This window comes from Alligator mississippiensis, chromosome 5, assembly GCF_030867095.1.
Source record: "Alligator mississippiensis isolate rAllMis1 chromosome 5, rAllMis1, whole genome shotgun sequence".
Taxonomy (NCBI): Eukaryota; Metazoa; Chordata; order Crocodylia; family Alligatoridae; genus Alligator; species Alligator mississippiensis.
The window spans coordinates 22,540,919-22,560,364 of record NC_081828.1 but is presented as its reverse complement, the minus strand read 5'-3'; the positions used below and the strand labels follow the sequence as shown (position 1 = coordinate 22,560,364).

At 40.7% G+C, this 19,446-nt stretch overlaps 1 protein-coding gene across 1 annotated transcript in view; it reads right to left on the bottom strand.

The window, feature by feature from the left end:
• MSH4 (mutS homolog 4) overlaps nt 1-19,088 on the bottom strand; it is a 67,729-nt gene extending 48,641 nt beyond the window's left edge. The window contains exons 1-3 of the mRNA XM_059727647.1: nt 19,046-19,088; nt 16,348-16,509; nt 5,836-5,999 (exon numbers count right to left, since the gene is read on the bottom strand). Of these exons, the coding sequence (XP_059583630.1) occupies nt 5,836-5,999; nt 16,348-16,509; nt 19,046-19,088 (369 nt within the window). The remainder of the gene's footprint in view (nt 1-5,835; nt 6,000-16,347; nt 16,510-19,045) is intronic.
• Between the last annotated feature and the right edge of the window lie 358 nt (nt 19,089-19,446).

Below are 19,446 nucleotides of genomic sequence, written 5' to 3'. Positions count from 1 at the left end.
ATATACAAAAAAAATTGAGACAGAATTAAGGCATATAAAATAAAAATGAAATATCTACTATAATACACGACTACTACTGAGGAAGAACCTCCTGTTTTCGCAATCAAAAGCAACTTTTCTGGAAGAAAATTAAATGTCAAGGATTCCTTTGATTAGACAAGGCTTTGGTAAGGATATATATTAGACCTTGTTCTAACTTTTTCTCATACATGTATATGCTACAGTTTAGGGGTTGCTAAACTTCCCAAACTCAAACCAAAATTTGGACACAGTTGAGAATGAAAGGACACCAAACTTTTTAAATGTGTCCCAGAGTTAAGGATCTGCATGCAGCAGCCTAACTCAAGTAATAATTTATCAATAAATGACTTCTTTAAAATAATTAAGCAAGAACTTAAGAAAATCCACAATAGAGAATAATAAATGAATGGAGGGAGAGAAAAAGAATGCTTTTATTTAACTACTCTTTTCTTCAGGAACCACATTTAAACTGCCCAGAAGGTGTTTGCAAGCTGTGGTTTGGCTACCCTTTCTACTTCTCACCTGCATTATTTCTTTTGAACATGGATCAGGAGGTAGACATTTAATTTAGTTTTTCCTTTTAATATTAAATACCTATCTAAATAACATGGAGCAGAAATATAAAGTACAATTACATTGTGATGTTTCCTATGCAGAAGAGGATTAAGATTAATATATACCAAACAGAAGCAATTATTATCTATTGTTTAAAATGTTCTTATTTTCATTAGTGTGCCAAGTCCCCAAACAAGGGTGGAAACAGATGTCACCTGTGTGCCATCATAAAAATTATATCTGTGGCTATGACAGAGGTGGTAGCAATGGGTGCCTATACACATGCTTTGATGCATTCTAATTAAAATGCATTGGAGTAGACTCAATAGATTAAGTCTGCTAAAGTGTTCTAATTAAAGCGCCCCCATCGCCATTTTGAAATGCGGGGCACTGAATGCATGTGATGCTGCAGTATCACATGCATTCAGTGCCCCGCGTTTCAAAATGGCGATGGGGGCGCTTCAATTAAAATTCATTGAGTAACTAAAACAGTCAAAGCGCCCTCGCTGCCATTTTGAAATGCAGGATGCTGAATACAGGTGATACGGGGGCATTTTAATTAGAGAGGCTGTCCAATTAAAATGCTCCCCCTCCACCCCAGAGCATGTGTATAGACACTCAATTTATGCTGCTTTATTGTGATAAGCCTCTGCTAGGTCTATGGCAAAAGAGCATGGTCAGCCTAGAGCTGCCTACACTCTCCAGCCACCCAAGGCAGGCACTCCCAAGACTTCTGGGGCTAAAACTTGCACACTTCAGCAATGGGAATTTCCATTCCATTCCATTCCTGGCATGCACAGGATTGGGCCCCTAAATGCCCACTTTTCTGGGTTCGCCTGTTTGAGGCGATGCGTTCACAATGGATGACGTGTGTTTCATTCAATGAGATGGATCGGCTGTACTGGGAAGTATCCCAGTACAGCTAATTTGCTTAATTTGGTGACTGTTGCTGGTATGTGTTGTAAGGTTTCGGGGCCCTCTTTGTCAGTGCCTTGCCCCTCAGTGATGTCAGGGTAAGACCCGGCTTCAGCACCACCTAGATGATCTGAGCGCTTCCCCTTTCTCACCTACCATGTCTTTGATGTTATTGTTGGGGAGGCAGTTCCCTGTTGGTGACCCAGAGGGGTCTCGGCCCTGGGGTGTCTTCATGGGGCTCCAAACCTCCCCTTTACCCCAGCTTACAATGTCCTCAGCCTTGGGTAGATGCTGCTCCCCACAGATCTCCCACACTGTCTTGGAAGGGACTGGTCTTTCTGGCCATCAATCTTTAGGGGTCTGCCCCTTGTCTTCGGGACGGTTTCCCCTCTTCTAAGAAATTAACCTGCCCTGTCCAGGGTCAAACTACAAACTTAACTGAGAATGAACGGCCCCTTTTGGCAGGGCTCCCTCTCTCTCAGGTCCTTCGATTCCCTAGGGAGACTCGTCCATCCCCCTCTCCTTTAGTAGGTGCGGGTACAGGTGACCACCCTGCGCCCTGTTTCTAACAGCTCTTCTGGCATCCTCTCCCTGGGGCTCGGCTGACCTGAGGTCCAGTTGTCTTGGTCCTTCCAGCCGGCTTCACTTCTCTCCCCCTTCTGGGAGCTCATGATCCTCTGTGCTCTGCTCACTTTGGGGCTGTCTGATGATGCCTGCAGGCTTGAGGATCCATCCCTAGCCACAATGCCTGAGCTCCTGGTTGGAGCTCTGCCGCTCCCCAGTGGCCTCTCTTCAGGTTGCTGCCCCTCTGCGGGGCTCCCTAACCCCGGTTGGCCCCCAAGGCTACCTTCTGCCTCATTGGTCGGGGTCCTCTGGCAGGCGGCTGACTCCTTCCCAGAACGGCTGGAGCTGAAGCCTCCCAGCTCCACAGCCAGCATCTCCCAGCCAGTGTTCTGCTCCCAACTTCCCAGCGCCGGCTCAGCTGAATCCCCAGCTACCTTATAAGCAGACTGCACTACTCCAAAGCCATGCCCACAGCGTTCACCTCTACGCAGGCTCAGGCAGCTGCGAAACTGCCAAGCCTGTGTCAGCATCTCCTCCCAACTGCTGCTCATTCTGGCTCCTGAGGTGAGTGTTGGGGCCATCAGGTGAGGGTCCAGGCCACGGCTTTTGCCTCCCCTCTCACAGTGACATTTATCTCTAGCCTAAGACCCAGAGTACAAGTGCTGCAAAAACAACAGATAGGAAGATACAGTCCCAGTCTTATAGACTTTGATCTAATTTAGAACAAGTGACAAAGACCTGAAATGAGCAGCAAGAATGCAACTATAATAAATTCATCAGGTTAGTCAATTAGTAGAAGTATTGCCAGTAGACTAAAGGAAATAATTATTCCCCTCTATTCTGCACTGGTGAGGACATATCTGGAGTACTATGTCCAGTTTTGGGCCCCCGTTATAGGAAGGATGTGGACAAATTGGAGAGAGTCCAGCAGAGGGAAATGAAAATGGCGAGAAGGCTAGGGAACATGACTTAGGAGGAGAGGGAGAGGGAACTGAGCTTGTTTAGCCTGCAGAAGAGAAGACTGAGGGGGGATCTGAGAGCAGCCTTTAACTACCTGAAGGGTGGTTCCAAAGAGGATGGAGCTAGGCTGTTCTCAGCAGTGACAGATGACAAAACAAGAAGCAATGGTCTGAAGTTGCAGCAAGGGAAGTTAAGGTAGATATCAGCAAAGACTTTTTCACTAGGTGGGTGGTGAAGCACTGGAACAGGTTACCTAGAGATGTGGTGGAATCTCCATCCTTATAGGTTTTTTAAGGCCCAGCTTGACAAAGCCCTGGCTGGCATGATCTAGTTGGGAACGGTCCTCCTTTGAACAGGGTGTTGGGCTAGATGACTTCCTAAGGTCCCATCCAACCCTAATTTTCTGTGATTCTGTGATCTACAAGTACTTTGATTTAGGAGTGTGGCTGCCTGACTTATCATCATCAATTAGCTAGGATATTTGGTGGCATCACAAAAGAACTGATTTTGAGAGGGTTTTCAAGGAGATGATAATGACCCTAAAAAAAAGATCTTTAGGAAGAGAGTTCCAAGCATTATGGTTAGCACATAATAATTGCAGTAAGAATTAAACTGATATTACTGGAAAAGCGGACATCACAACACTTTCTCAAGAACACCTTGGATAAGTAAGGGTAAGTGGTTGAAGACAAAAAGCTTCACAATGACGTGTTAGAAAATGGAGTCAGAGGATACATTTCAAAGGAGGTGAGGTAAGGTTAGGGTGAAAGTCAAGGAAAAGGAGCTGTGTTTTGTGGAAATAGATAGCTGATGTGTGACCAAGGAAAGACAACGGAAGAAGGTTATAGTAATGAAAATACGAGGTGATTAGGGTGTCTTAGCACAGAAGTTGCAGAATTAAAAAAAAAAAGGGAGATGAGGTTTTTGGAAGCATTAGGATTTGGACACAGACTGATGTGGGGTGAGGGGGACAGGTAAGGATGATTTACAAGTTATGGGTCTGACTGTAAAGGAAGATGGGTCATTTATCACCAGTGAAAGAGAATGTAGGAAGGATTTAAGAGGATTAGCCCAGTGTTTTGATTGTGTTAAAATGAAAGGAAGAAAACCATCACAGCCCGAAATAGAGAATGGGATGGATTAGGTAAACTCTGTGGTTTGAGGATAGACTCCAAAGTAACTGCAGTAGAGAGTAGGAGGGAGGATGTAGAATCCAGACACAGATGAATCTAGGACTAGTTGAAAATCCAGAGTTAGTATTCTGTCAGTATGAGGAATAGTTGGAATCTTTATCAGGGACAAGTTCAAATATCAGAAAAGTATTTATAGGAAAATAAGTTATCTTACAGATATAGTTACTCCAAGTTATCTTAAAGAATCCTACTGGTCATACTAACACTACTACTTTGTACATTTGTTACACTTGCATTTTTCAATAAATTATTTTCAATTTTAAGTTGCAAACTTCAAAATTTGTTGTTAATTAAGTTCCCTAACTTAAGTTGTTATTTGAATGCTAACATCTCCTTCATATACCAATGTTCTGAAATTACTCGTGACTGGAGTGTTTCATGTGATGGAAATAGTTCCATAGTCCCAAGTTCAACACGTACGTGTATTCCAACCAGAATACTTTCAAGTGCAGTTACAGTAAAAAAGTGACTTTATAAAAACTGATACCATTTAAAACAGATATGATTGCTGCATATTTTGGGAATTATATCTACTTATTGTACGAATGTTTTACTTTAGCTTTACACAGCTAGCACAATGATAGCACAGTAAAGTTATGTGATTTTATGGCATATGCCCTAAAAAAAATAGAATTGTTAACTAAGGCAGTTGACTTACATGAAGAAAAAAACAACCCAGGAAGTGTTAGTTTGACCTGCAGTGTCTGTATAGATCGGGTGCTTTAGCAGAGTTTTTTGGTGCTTTTATCTAATAGCTGAGTCAATCAGCTATTAGATAAAAGTGCCAAAAAGCCCCACTGAAGCACATGATCAATACAGACATTGGGTGAGCCGTGTCAAACTAACTCGATGCCTTTCTGGGCATGAGCTGTGCTTGTTTTGGGGGTGTGCCGAGCTGAAAGTAAAGCGCTGGGGTTTTTTCATGTCTGCAAGCAGCCTTAATGTAGATATTTATTAAAGAATGCAGAATGCTTTTCAAGTTATTTACTCAGTATACAGCACTGGGAGATTGAAAGGCAATTCATTTATATTTGAATACATTTTGTTTGGAAATCACTAATAGGTAATAAACATGCTACCAAATAAAACCAATTTTATGGAATTAATTTGCAAAAAAATGACCATACTAACTTATGCAGCTCTACTTCCAATGAGGCTTGCTTTTGTCAAATGAAAAGCAAATTCTATCAGTTTTTACATATTCCTCAATACTTTTCAAAACAATAACATCCCACTCCTGAACATAAGTACAGAGGGTCGTGATGCATACAATATTCTGTAAAATAAAAACATCCCTTTTGCATACAGGTTGTGATATAACTCTAAATAAATAAATAACATTGTTATCTTTTTTAAATTATCTAAAAATCTAATATATATTTTGGAGAATGTCCCTGAGGGCAGAGCACTGCCTTTTAAAAACTTCTGACATTTGAAAAACACATAATCTACTTGTCCATTCTTATTTTTTTTCTTGAAAAATTTCCCCTCTAGATTGCAAAAAGTAATTCTAAAAGTTTAATTCCTGATCCTATTTATAAAAATTTATGCAAAGAGGACATTGTAATAATCATCTTCATTCTGTAAAACACAAGCAAATACAGCAACCAGAAGGACTCAAAATTACCTTAGCATACGTTGAATTGTCTGCAAATTGGGATAAAATGACCTGGGGATTTTTTAAATCAATACTAGCCATTCCTACTTCACCTCGGGCAAGTCCTCTTCCTTCTACTACTGCTACAATAACTGACGCGGTGTTATGAGCAGAGACTGCAGACGAGGAAGTAACTGTAAAACAGTTGCATACATTTAAACGTATGACTCTTTATTATACAATGAGTAAATAATGTGCTTATACCTCCATATTCCATAGAAGAAAATATCCAATAATTGTCCAAATTTACTTTAAAATTCTACAACCGTCTACTGAATCCAATATCTAATGTATTACATAAAGAACAAATTCCTGTTTTTGAAACTAGGCTCACACACACACACACACACACACACACACACACACATAAAAATAGGAATTGAGTGCATAAGTAGATGGTGAACATGAAAAAACATGCATAAAAGAAGTGATAATATATGGGAAAAAATAGTGCGTAAGGAACAATTTCTCCATTAACAAAAAATAGATGCATAGAGAAGTATTATTATTTGTTAAGAATTTGTAATTTTACAAACAAAACTGAGAACTGCTATTGACTGAGGACAGTCAAATTCAGCCATGTTAAATTATGGAGATACAATGAAATTTAAGATAGCTTTCCATTAAATCTGCAATTCTGATTACACTCCCTGAAATTTTGCCTAATTTAAAGCAACCCATTTGAACTTGAGACAAAAATGATATGGCTTTCATTTTGGAGAAATTCTCCTATTTTTATTCAGAACATCTAAAAATAAATTGGGCTCAGAAATACCACATTTTAACAATATGATGAAGTTGGTGTCTGTTTAGTTTTGAAGTACTGGGCTTCAGAATCAGTGGTTGATTAGGTATGCTTTCACAAGCTCCAGCAGGTGCAAATATCCAAAAGCATAACGAAATGTTACAGAAGTAGGAGTGATGTTCTAGATACCATATGATTTAGGAAAAGGAACACAGATCTATAGAGTTAAAATCCTATTTCTTCTCACATCTTCTAAGGGTTTACTTTATTTCTCTTAAATAGCATTTCACAAACATTATTTATTTATACCTTAAAAAACCATGAGACAAATTAATATCAATCATCTCTATCTTATCATGAAAAAAAATCAACGCACAAAAGTGTTTTGCCAATATCAGACAGCAAATTAGTGTCAGGACCAGAATTAAATCACAGGTCTCCTGGCTTTCATAGCTAAGCCTAATCATGTAGACAAGTGATATCCAATCTATTTCAATTCAGGATCATCCTCATTTTTTTTCATGTTGTAACCCAGAAGCCTTGTCAGACTGGAAAAATGGCAAAAATTCAGAGGTATTTTAGGGACTGTAATGAGCTGTTTGGTGCAGAACAGTTGCTGTTTGGACTGCCTTGTTTCATGAGTAGGAGTTGCTGCTGGCTTATGAAAATGCTTCCTTTCTCTCTCTCTGAAATTTCCCATGTCCTCTCAATCTGCATTGAGACAATGCTACTTCAAGAAATTATGAGCCTGTTCCAATGACTCTAGAAGAGTGGTTTCTCAACCTTTTTGTACTTGAGGCACCCCTCAGTGGACTTAATAGCTTTTGTGAATTAAGTGGGACCCAATTTTAAAAACTAATTTATATATGTCAGTGGGCACGTCTACATGTGACGCTTAATGCGCAGTAACCTAATAACACTGCACAGTAGTGTGCTGGGTAAAAACCAGGCTAATAGGCTACTGTGAAGTATGTGTCACTAAAAAGACCCTGAACCGGTGCTACTGCACAGTAACTATAGTTACTGCACATTTAGTTAGTTCTTCATTAAGCAAGTGCTAAACTAAATGCACAGTAGTAACTGCACATTAATGAACATGTAGGCACGTCCAGTCCTTACCTTCTTGCACAGGGGATGAGCAGTGGGGGTGGAGGCAAGGACAAGCCTGAGCCTGCACTAACCTGCTTATCTTCTCACATTTAGCAAGACCCTTCAAAGGATCTGGCAGCACCTTGGTTAAGAATCGCTGTACTACAAATATTGTTTTCTTGTACCAAAGCTAATCACTGTGCAGTAGGAAAGGGCGAGTTTGGGAATGGGGCATCAGCTGCAGCAAGAAATGATTACTAAACAGTCAGGGGAGCAAGCAGGTCCTTCAGTGCTCTCTCATGGCTTCTGGAGGGTTTTTGCAACTATAAGATTCTGCTACGGTTCCTGGTCATGTGGGTGCAGCTCAGCAGGCAACCCCTGGCAACACACCTGAAATGTTCTTTATCCATTACTTGAGAAATTCTACTATAAGCCACAGTGCTTCTTAGATAAGACATTTAAGTCAGCTGAGAAACAAAGAGATTTGCTTTGTATATTATTTCTTTGGCAAATTGAGTTCTATGAATACTACATCAAACAGTATTTTTAATGTATCAAAAGCAGATGGTAAAAACACATAGGTTGCTTTGATTGATGTCTATGAAGAAATTAGTAATGACTTCTTGTTAAAAAATAGGCCAGAGAATATGCTATTCAAATGATGAAAATCTGTGCAGTTAAAATAAAAAATATACTGTTATATTTATTCATAACGTGAATTTCTATTGATATCAAAAGCAGGAGACAATCAGTCATTCATCCTACTGAAGTAGGTAAAAGGAGCCCAAAATCAACAGGAATTTGCATAATAAAAGGTAACCATATTGAAGTACATTGTATTAAATTATGGAAAGCAGCTGCTGTACATGCTTAGAAATTATTTAAAAAAACAAAAAAACAACAACTTGTGTTTCATTAATAGATACTCATCTAGCCTATCTTAAATTTCAGTCTAAAGTTGCTGGAAGCATGAAATTAGAACCTGCTGAATAATGGGGTTCTTGACAGATTCCTGATTTACTTATCCTTCTAGAAGCTTGTATGAAACTGCAAAGAAAATAACTTCTTTATTAATTATATGATCCTTAAGTTTGAGACACCAAAATAAGACCAAGAAAAATATGTGTTTATGGTAGACATACTGTATTTGAGCTTAATTTACTACAATTCAGCATTATGTAGCTTGTTATGGCATAGAGATATTTTTGATGTATTTAACAATTGGAAACTGCAATTGAATTATTGGTAAATCCCAGAACTGTCAAAAAGTCAGTGCATGTTAGTTTCTTTGTTAGAAAGAAAATTCTTTTCTCTGCTTTTGTGGCATCAGGCAGTGCTCTCATCAGTCACTTTCATTTTTTAATCAAATAGTATTAGAGACGTCAACATCTTCATCAATCTTTTTTTTCTTTTATCAATCAAACTCGGTGTCACAGTAGTCAACATCTTTATCAACCTGTCAGCTCTCCCTTTTATCCATTTTACTATCACCTATTTTCAATTTATCACCATATTCTATTATGGTATGATAGTTTAAATAAACCCTAACTGGGTTATTGTAATATTACTACTTACTTTACACATACATTCATTCTAAATAACCCCAAAGCACTTCACAAAGTAAATCTTTAAACCATCTCTGAACAGTTGTCATCAATGAGAGGGAGGGCATTAGCTAACTAATACAACACGATAATATATAATAATGTGATTGAAGGAGAATTTTGGCTAAACAAGTACAGCAAAAAGTACTCCCCCTTCAGGTATTTAAAGTGTGACCGTCACAGAGCTAAGTGAATGGAGTCAAATATCCTAACAGTCTGATTCCCTGCTCTCTGTATGCACAAATATGTCTTGCAACGTTTTCTTTTTCTTTCCATCATCATCCTCTTCTTATAGCCTTTAGAGATGTTGTTGTGGGAACTCTAATGTAAGTAGATTGGTTATATTTTGCTCTGAAAGTCATAAGAACTGAGAACATTCTCAAAGGAGTTCTGTAGTTGTAGGCTTGCTGCAAGGAAGGCATGTGAATTTTATCCTGGGGGTAATCAATTTGTGTCCCTTTAGAGCAGGGGTGGGGAAAAAAACAGCCTGCAGACTGGATCCACCCCACTGAGGGATTTTATCCGGCCCATGGTGGATCCCTCAGTCACACCTTCCCAGGTGCAAGGGCAGCCTAAGCTGTGGCACATGAGGCTTCTCCTGCCACCCCCAGGTGCACAGCAGGGCTCGGGTAGTCCAGCAGCCAGACCATCTCCTGGCAGCCCTTCTGGTTGCCACTGCAAGACCCAGTCCCACTGCCTGAGCACCCCAGGTTGTCCTCCCTGCACCCACCACTGTGGGCAGGGTGCTCAGCCTGGCGGCAGGTATGGGGCTGCAGAGCCAGCAGGGAGTGGCATCCAGGAGCAACATGGGTGGGTGGGGCCTGGAAGAACCCAAGATCTTGGGGCAGTAACAACATGGGGCCAGGGCATGGGTCAGAGCTGCAATCCACTGGCTGCACACCCCTGCAACAGGCACGGGTTCCATGGGCAGGGGCAGGAACTTGCAGAGAACACATCGTGGCTCTGCCCCAACCCTTCAATGTTACTGCCCTGCAACTGGGGAGTTGCATCCAAGGGCAGATCCAGGGTCTTGGGACAGTGACAGCACAGGGCTGGGACCAGGGCAGAGCTATGACCCACTCCCTGCATGCCCACAGAACTGGAGCCCATCACAGAGGCATGCAGACAGCAGATCATAGCTCTGCCCTGGACCTTGGACACAGTGGCAACGTGTAGAGGGTGCATGGGGGGTGTATGTGCACCCCCTGAGAGCGCTGGTGCCCCCTAAAAGCGCCGGCCAGGGAGCGTGCCAGGAGAAGTGGTCCTCCTCCGGCAGCAGATCCTGCTGACCTGGAAGAGCCAGTGTTGTGCTGCTGCCAGTTGCGGAACAGCAGGATTGGCTGTGGGGGGACCCCCTGCCTCCGGTCAGTGATTGTCGACTCAGGAGGCACCAGTCGCCCATGATCAGACCCATGCTGTCACTGGTCTGTGACCCTGTCCCATGGTCCCGGCCTTGCCTGCCTGTCCTGCTCTCTGCCAGCCTATGGCCCAAGCCCACATACGGAGTTTTGGAGAGGTTTTGCACAGGGCGGGTAGGTGTGGGGGTGGGGGCTGTTGACCTGGCCCACAACAGCTCAGCAAACCTCCCTATGTTGGCCAGAGGCCCAAATAATTGCCCACCCCTTTTTTTAGAGCATAGCTTGCCCACAAACAGCTTAAAATACAGGTAAGAACTTTAAATCATCAATAGACTAGATACCAGTGTCTTGTCAGACTTGAGAGATCCCAAAAGAAGACTATCATATCTTAGTAGGCCTTGGAGAATTCTAGAATAGCCAGTCTGACTTCAAAACCTAGAAATTACTAGAGCATATTATAAAACAGCCAATTTGTAACTACTTGGAAGAGAAATAGATAATCATTGGTAGCTAACACTGATTTGTTAAGAACAAATCATGTCAAACCAACCTAATTTTCTTTTTGGACGGAGTAATCGGTTTGGTGGAAAGAAGAAAAGTGGTGGACACAATATACTTGGAATTTCCTAAGATGTTTGACTCAGTATCACATGCCATTTTCATAAGCATGCTAGAGAAAAGTGTGCAACAATCATCACAAAATTGGTTGATTAACACCAAGCAAAGAGTAGCTATTAATGAACTGAATCCAGACTGACTAGAAATTTCAAGTGGGCTTCCACAAGAGTCCGTTCTTGGTCCAAGGTTGTTTAAAATGTTTATTCATGCCTTGGATTCCAGGATAGAGAGCATACTGATCAAATCTGCATAAAGCATTCTGGAAGACAGGATTAAAACCAAAGAAAATTGGAAAACTGAGAGCTGGGCAATAGAGAACAAAATGAAATTCAATAAACACAGAGAAGAAAAGCTAAATGAACAAATGTACAATGGGGGAGAACTGGTTTGGCAGTAGTATTTCCAAGAAGGGGTACGGTGAATCACAAATCAATATGAGTCAACAATATTATCCTGTCACAAGAAAAGTATATGCAATATTGGGGTGCATTAACACATGCACTGTATGCAAAAAATAGGAGGTGATAGTGTAACTACTTTCCACAGGTTATGCCTCAGCTAGATTACTGTGTCCAGTCTGGGGCAACCCTGAAGAGGGTCCAAAGGCAAAGGATGAATATAATTAATAGGCTGAAAAGAAAGCAATATGAAAAAAGGTTTAAGTAATTAGGTATGTTTAGTTGGAAGAAAAGGAGATTAAGGGAGGCCATGACAGCAGTGTTCATATATTAGAAAATCAGCCGTAAAGATGTAGAAATATTCTCTTCTCCCATGCCAGATGGCAGGACACGTGGCAATGGGTTTAAACAGCAGCAAAACAGACTTATACAAATCTCAAGAAAACTCCCTAACTAAAAGCAGCTTGACAACCTTGTTAACAAACAAGAATAGTTCTGTTGCAAAAGTAAAAAAAGAAAAAAAAAGGATCCTTTTGTGCTGTAGCGAACAGTTTAGATCTCGGTTTATGACACTTACATTTTATAGACAGTATATCAACAATGGCTTGTACCAACCACTTGGAAAATGCTGTCTTATTAAAGGGATTTCTGGTTCATTTGCTGTTCGGTAATGCAGAATTGTACTGCACCTCTCAACTTACTTACTCAGGGTCTGTGGAAGACTTGTTTGTAGCCCAAGAATTGCTACCTGATTACATGCTGCTACTACCTCTCCTTAACAGCTGCTAAATCCCATTAAAAGCAGCAAAAATACTTCCTATTACATGTTCATGTATTCAATTGTTGTAATGATCACAGATACTACTATCTGATTACAAACAAGACAAGGTCCGCATATTCAAAATCTGTAAATCAATCACAACAAAGTCCAAGAATCATCAGGACACAAAATAACCTGGGTGTACGTGTGCGCAGAGAAACAGCATTGGACCCAGATTTAAAACCACAGTATTCTGTGAGAGTCATTGTTAATGGATTGATAATGAATATCAGTGATTCAAGCCAGACTAAACTTCTTGGATCGCATCATAATAAGAAGCTTATTCACCACTGATTTTGCATCTGTTAGCGTGACTTTTGTAATCATGGGCCATGTCCAGATGAGCAGAGCCATGCGGCATGTAGCAGACATCCAAGGTGCCACACACTGCACATTCCGTTGTTTGCCACACTGCAAGGGAGCAGAATGGGAGGGGGTTTTTGACCCCTGGATAACCAGGGGTAAAAAAAATCTGCTGAAGAAAAGTGAAGTGGTGCACATGATGGCAGCATGTGCTGCCCAAAGCCAGAGCCTGGCCAGCTGGAGCTGCCCTCCACTACCTGGCTCCTTTAATCTTGCATGTTCCCCTGCATGCAGCTTACCCCTTGCCTCCCTACCCCGCCGCTCCCTCTTGATCAGCAGGGAAGCTAAAACTGCGGTTTTAAACATGGCACTGGTGTTGCCTCCCCGCCAGTCAGCAGCAAACAGCAGAGACATCCAGAGCCCCTCAAGCCAATCAGTGACAGGAGGCAAAAACAGTAGCATATTTAAAAACACAGTATTTGCCTACCCGCTGATCAGGAGCAAGCTGTAAGTGGGAGCCTCCACCAATCAGTGGAGCCTCCACCAATCGGGTCAGGGAGGGGAAGGGGTCACAGGGAAATCTGCAAGATTAAAGGAGCCACAGTTTACCCCACTTTTGCCATGAATTCAGTAGGTCCCTAGATAAGAGCTACTACTCATCCACCAAATATATGTGACAAAAACCTGCTGTCCAATGACCCCTCTGTAAATGACTTGGACTAACACTGAAAAACACCTTGAGAGAGCATTTTTCCCTTAGACATAATTTAATAGAAAACAAGGTACTAAAATGTGGGAATTCACCTAACTCAACTTGAAAAAGTGGTGGATTGTCCAGATGGACATGTGAGAGCTAGAAGGGATTTTATAGGTATAGAATACAGACTCTTAACTTCCCTAAATATCCAATAGCAGGGCAGGGCAATTTGCAGCATGCATGCTACAAGTGACATGGGTAGCCTCTGTGTGTAGTACACATGGCTGGCTGTGCCCAAACAGGTGTCCCTGCTCCAAAATCTGAGCAGAAGTCAATGAAAACGCATGACATTTTCCAGGGGTAGTCAAGTTGTCTAGCAGAGAATGCACTGATTGAAAATGAAGGCTTGAAACCAATATTGCTCTGTGCCACTAATCAAATGTTATTTGGAAATCTAAAGCGCACCAATACAGATTTCCTTGGCTGATACTGATGGCCAATTATTAACCAGCCATATCAGCTGATCGGTGCACTCCTAGTAAAGGGATTGAAGTGGTGCTCAGGGAGCATATGGGGGAAATTTTTGGCATGCCTACAAACAAGGTTTACTCACCCTGCAATAGCATGCGACTTCCCAAAACAATTTATAGCAAAAATAAATCTTAGAAATACTGTCTAGAGGAAGTGATCCACATAAACACACTAGAAGGTTACTTCACCTGTTGAAGCTTGGTCATTGACTGCAGCTGCATCACGCGCAGTGAGCTTTGAAAAAAACTATTTTCTTGCTGTTTCTGATGCAACTCTTCATCATATATTCTTTATTGATAAAGCAGACTAACAGGCTGATTTGCCTTTCTTGTGAAATTCATGTATTAAAAAAAATGTTATCTGAAGGTATCGCCTTTGTTGAAAAGGGCCATAGAACAATTATTTTTTTAAATGTAATAACTGAATTGTGGTTGAATGAACCACTAAAAGGATATGGAGTGTAGAACTTCTAGCCCTAATCATACGCTTACATTTTGATGAAGAAAAAAGAACTAGAAATCTGAGAAAATATAGATTATTTTGTCTGAGTCAGAAGATGAAATCATCAGGACAGAAGATGCAAAACTAATGCAAAACACAGTGAAAAGAAATAGGGATGAAGCTGCTCACTGAAGAGACTCTATTAGTGATCTGCTGTCCAAACTTTTATCATAAAACAAAACAAAACAAAACATCTTCAGGGTTGATCCTGTTGTAATTACTGCACACACAACAAGAGGTCCTTCAGTGTATGTCAGAGAAGAGATTCTCTTCTTGGAGACTATTGTATTTGTATGAGTTTAGTCCAGTCCAAGTAACTGCATTTTTTTTGAGCAGAGAACTCAATAATAGCTGCAAGCCCAGAGTACAATTGATTTGTATTGAGTATTAGACCTGACTGAACCGATCTTATGTCATGGATAGAAAAAAATGAATGAATGAATATACTTAGTGAAAATGAATAATGGAGCTAGAAGGAGAGTAAGGAAAGGGAAAAAGACGAATAGAGGAACAATCCAAGATTAGCAAACTGTATTTGCATTTTCAGATTTTATAGAATTTCTTACACTAAAATGCAGTGTAATAATGTGGAATATTGTTACTCCCTGGAGAAGAGAGGAGATTGGTATTTTTTTTCTTTTTTACCATATTTACCTGAATCCACAATGACCCTCAATTTAAGACAACCCCCCAATTAGATTCTATACATGGAAAATTTATAATTTAGTGGTAATTTTCCATGTACAGAATCTAATTACTGAAGGGTCATCTAAAATTTGCACCCCTCCTCGCCCTGCTAGTGGGGAAAGCAGTGGCAGAACGGCAAGTAGCAGTGGGGAAGACAGTGGGGAGGCAGATGGTGAAGTGGGGTCAAGACACTTGACCCCTTGCCACATCCCTTCCACCACTTGCCTTCCCCCATCCCCCGCTGCTTAGCTTCATTTTATGTTTAAAAATGATCGTCATGTTGTCCAGAGTTAAGCAACCTTCAAAACTGGAAGAAACACCAGGACAGAAAAAATCCAATTCAGAAGTGTTAAATTTGACTGTCAACGGTTCTAGCACAGGTGGTTGCCCCATCTCAGGTAAAGTATATAAAATACAGGTTTCTTTCCTTTAGTCAGCTGAGGCTGAATATGTATTCTCATTTCTTTGTATTGTGTTTGTAATTGATAAGCCAAGCAAAAAAACTGGGTTTTGCATTAAGTTCCATACCCCTAGTGCAAGTTTATACATGTTAAAATCAGCATCCAAGTGACTTTTAAGACTGATGGGAGTTCACAACATAAACTGTATAAAGTTGATATTGAGCACTGTGAGAGATCACCCTTACAAAATGACATAAAGATTGCTAGTATAAATTCATATATTCCCTACAGATGATTTTAGAGTCTGGGAGAGCTTTCCATTGGCACAGCCAAAAATTACTCTTCCAAAAAGGCATGGGGACAGAACTAATTTTATCTTCAAGAAAAAAAAAAATAAGGTACACAAATATTAGGCTGGGTTCCCTATTGTAGTCACCATGGAAACATCAGCATATCTACACAAATGTTGAATAGTTTGCAAGTGTCCGAATCTCAATTAAATCAATGATTTATAAAAGTGTAAGGATAAAAAATCAGTTATTCAATACTAAAATAAGATTTTTAAGCATATCCATCAGTGCAAGGTATACTTCATAATGTGTCAAACTGTAAAAATACAAAAGCATAGATATAATGTTTAATGCCTTAATGCATAATGTTAATGCGTAAAATGGTACTAAAATAATGCCGCAAATCTAAAAAGAGGTGGTTTTTTTTATGCGAGCTTTACCTGAATATCCCATGAGAGGAGTTCGGCTTCTACCTGACCTACTAGAAGAGAGGGGTGTTTTTCCTACCCAAGCGCTATTCAAACCTCTTGCTGAAGAAGAGCTTGTAAAATTAACTGTGCTAATATTCTCTGCATAGGAACTTTTGTCCCCAAAGTATGAATCTACAAAAAAACAAATGTAGAAAGGTTTTTTAAAATATAGGCAACAAAGAGACACATGTATTGTCTTAATGTGTATTAAATTTAAAAGAAAACAAACTGAAACCATACTCTTTAAAAACAAAGAAAAATAATTGAGACCTTTAATAAGTCATTTTCATGAAGTTTAAGATTTTTTTATTGAACCCACTGTTAGATTAATAATATTTATATATTCGTAGTATAAAAATCGGAAAAAAATCATTAAGATTTTGTTTTAGAATCCAGATTGGTACGATCATTAATCTATGCTTACTCCCAGTAACATGAAAAATCCTTGTTTAGAACTTGGAAATAGCTCTTATCATGAAAAATAATACATTTTCAAAGAGATTTGCAGATCTACCCAAAAGATTTATAATAGGTCTGCTCCATTTGGTAGATTTTCTAAGCGCATCTCCCTTTAGGTTTCAATATCCATATCTGAAGCTGCGCAATGCCCTTTCAGGAATTTCCAAATCTGAAAAGGGTCATAAAAAGAAAGTATGTCCTGACACTGAAAACATATTTTAAAAGATATTTTAAAGGATAATAAAAGACAAGAGGAAGAACCATGTTCAGAAATTCCTCTTTTGGCCTATATGGCTCAACTTTTAAAGTCATACCATTTATAATTCAAGAACTGGTATGTTGCCTGAAGCTTCCATTTTACAGAGACATTTTAAGTTGGCTCTGCAATTTAAATCAGATGACAACACATTTACCACAGAATTTGTTTCCATTTTAGTATTAGTCTGTGTTTATTTTATACTACTGATTTTCAAGCAGTTCTCATAAGTGCACCACTATATCACCCCATCTTAAATTTCATAGATTTCATAGATTTCATAGACATTAGGGCTGGAAGGGACCTCAGAAGATCATCGAGTCCAGCCCCCCGCCCAAAGGGCAGGAAGTCAGCTGGGGTCACAGGATCCCAGCAAGATAAGCATCCAGGTTTCATCTTGAAGGTGTTCAATGAAGGCGCTTGAACGACCTCCGGTGGCAGGCTGTTCCAGACCTTGGGGGCTCAGACAGTAAAGAAATTCTTTCTTATGTCCAGTCTGAAACGATCTTGTAGTAGTTTGTGACCATTCGACCTCGTCAATTAAATTAAATCAAATCAAATCACAAGATGGCTCAAAATGTAAAATATAATAGGAATATTTTTTCTCATTTAAAAACTAGAAGGCATGTAAAAGAAACTCCATTAAAAGTACAAAAATGTGTTAACATAATAAGTTCTGTGAAACAAAGCATCAGTCCTCTCTCATACGAAATACAACTACAGTATGTTGGTTTACAACATAGTGCAGTTAGATATTCTTGTTAAATGCCTCATGAATTATACCAAATGATTTTTGAGTGGCTAGCACAAAAAGACAAAGAGTTTACAACACTGTTCATGTAAAACTATCTTTATTACAAAATGATAACTGAAGTACCATTAAAACTCAGCATTTACTGTCCCAGACTTCCTGGAGTAAGCACAGTATTCTGTAGTTAATCCTCCAGGTTAACAAATCACTGCATGTTGGTAGATGAGTTTTCAAATGGCATTTACCATACTAATCACACGTGAGGGATGGGGTTCGTTAAAATATCTGATTAACAAGCTACCTGATGAACAGAAGATGGCTGCCAAGTATGAGTGACAAAAGCTTGAACTACCTTTCATAGATTTCATAGACATTAGGGCTGGAAGGGACCTCGGAAGATCATCAAGTCCAGCCCCCTGCCCAAAGGGCAGGAAGTCAGCTGGGGTCATAGGATCCCAGCAAGATAAACATCCAATTTGCTCTTGAAGGTGTTCAATGTAGGCGCTTGAACCACCTCCGGTGGCAGGCTGTTCCAGACCTTGGGGGCTCGGACAGTAAAGAAATTCTTCCTTATGTCCAGCCTGAAACGGTCTTGTAGTAGTTTATTACCATTCGACCTAGTCATCATCCCTTGGGGCGCTCTGGTGAACAAACGTTCCCCCAGAGACTAGTGGTCACCCCTGATAAACTTGTAGGTGGCCATCAGATCACCCCTGAGCCTGCGCTTTTCCAGACTAAAGAGCCCCAGGGCTCTCAGCCTGTCATTGTAGGGTCTGTTTCCCTGACCTCTGATCATGCACGTGGCTCTTCTCTGGACTCTCTCAAGCTTCTCCACATCCTTTTTGAATTGTGGAGCCCAAAACTGGACGCAGTACTCCAGCTGTGGCCTCACTAAGGCCGAGTACAAGGGGAGAATGACGTCCCGGGATTTACTTGAGAAGCATCTATGGATGCAAGCCAGCGTTTTGGTCGCTTTACTAGGCGCAGCATCGCATTGCAGGCTCATGTTCATCTTGTGGTCAATGATGACCCCCAAGTCTCTTTCTTCCAAAGTGCTAGCCAGCATAGCACTGCCAAGCCTATAAGGATGCTGCGGGTTTTTCTTCCCAAGGTGGAGAACCTTGCATTTATCGGAATTGAACACCATCAGATTCTCGTCCATCCACTTGCTGAGCCTTTCCAGGTCAGCCTGGATCACCCGCCTGTCTTCTGGAGTGGGTGCTTTGTCCCAAAGTTTGGTGTCATCGGCGAACTTGGCCAGTCTGCTTCTGACTCCAGTGTCCACATCATTAATGAAGATGTTGAACAATATGGGTCCAAGGACAGAGCCTTGGGGGACCCCACTGGTCACAGGACACCATGATGAGTGATTTCCATCATTTACTACCCTCTGGGTCTGACCACGGAGCCAATTTTCCAGCCAGTGGATCGTGGTGGACCCAAGGCGACAATTGGCCAGTTTCACCAAGAGGCGATCATGGGACACCAGATCGAAGGCTTTTTTGAAGTCAAGATATATGACGTCAATCTCTTCTCCCTTGTCCAGGTAATAGGTCACCTGGTCGTAGAAGGAAATGAGATTGGTCAAGCAAGACCTAGCCGC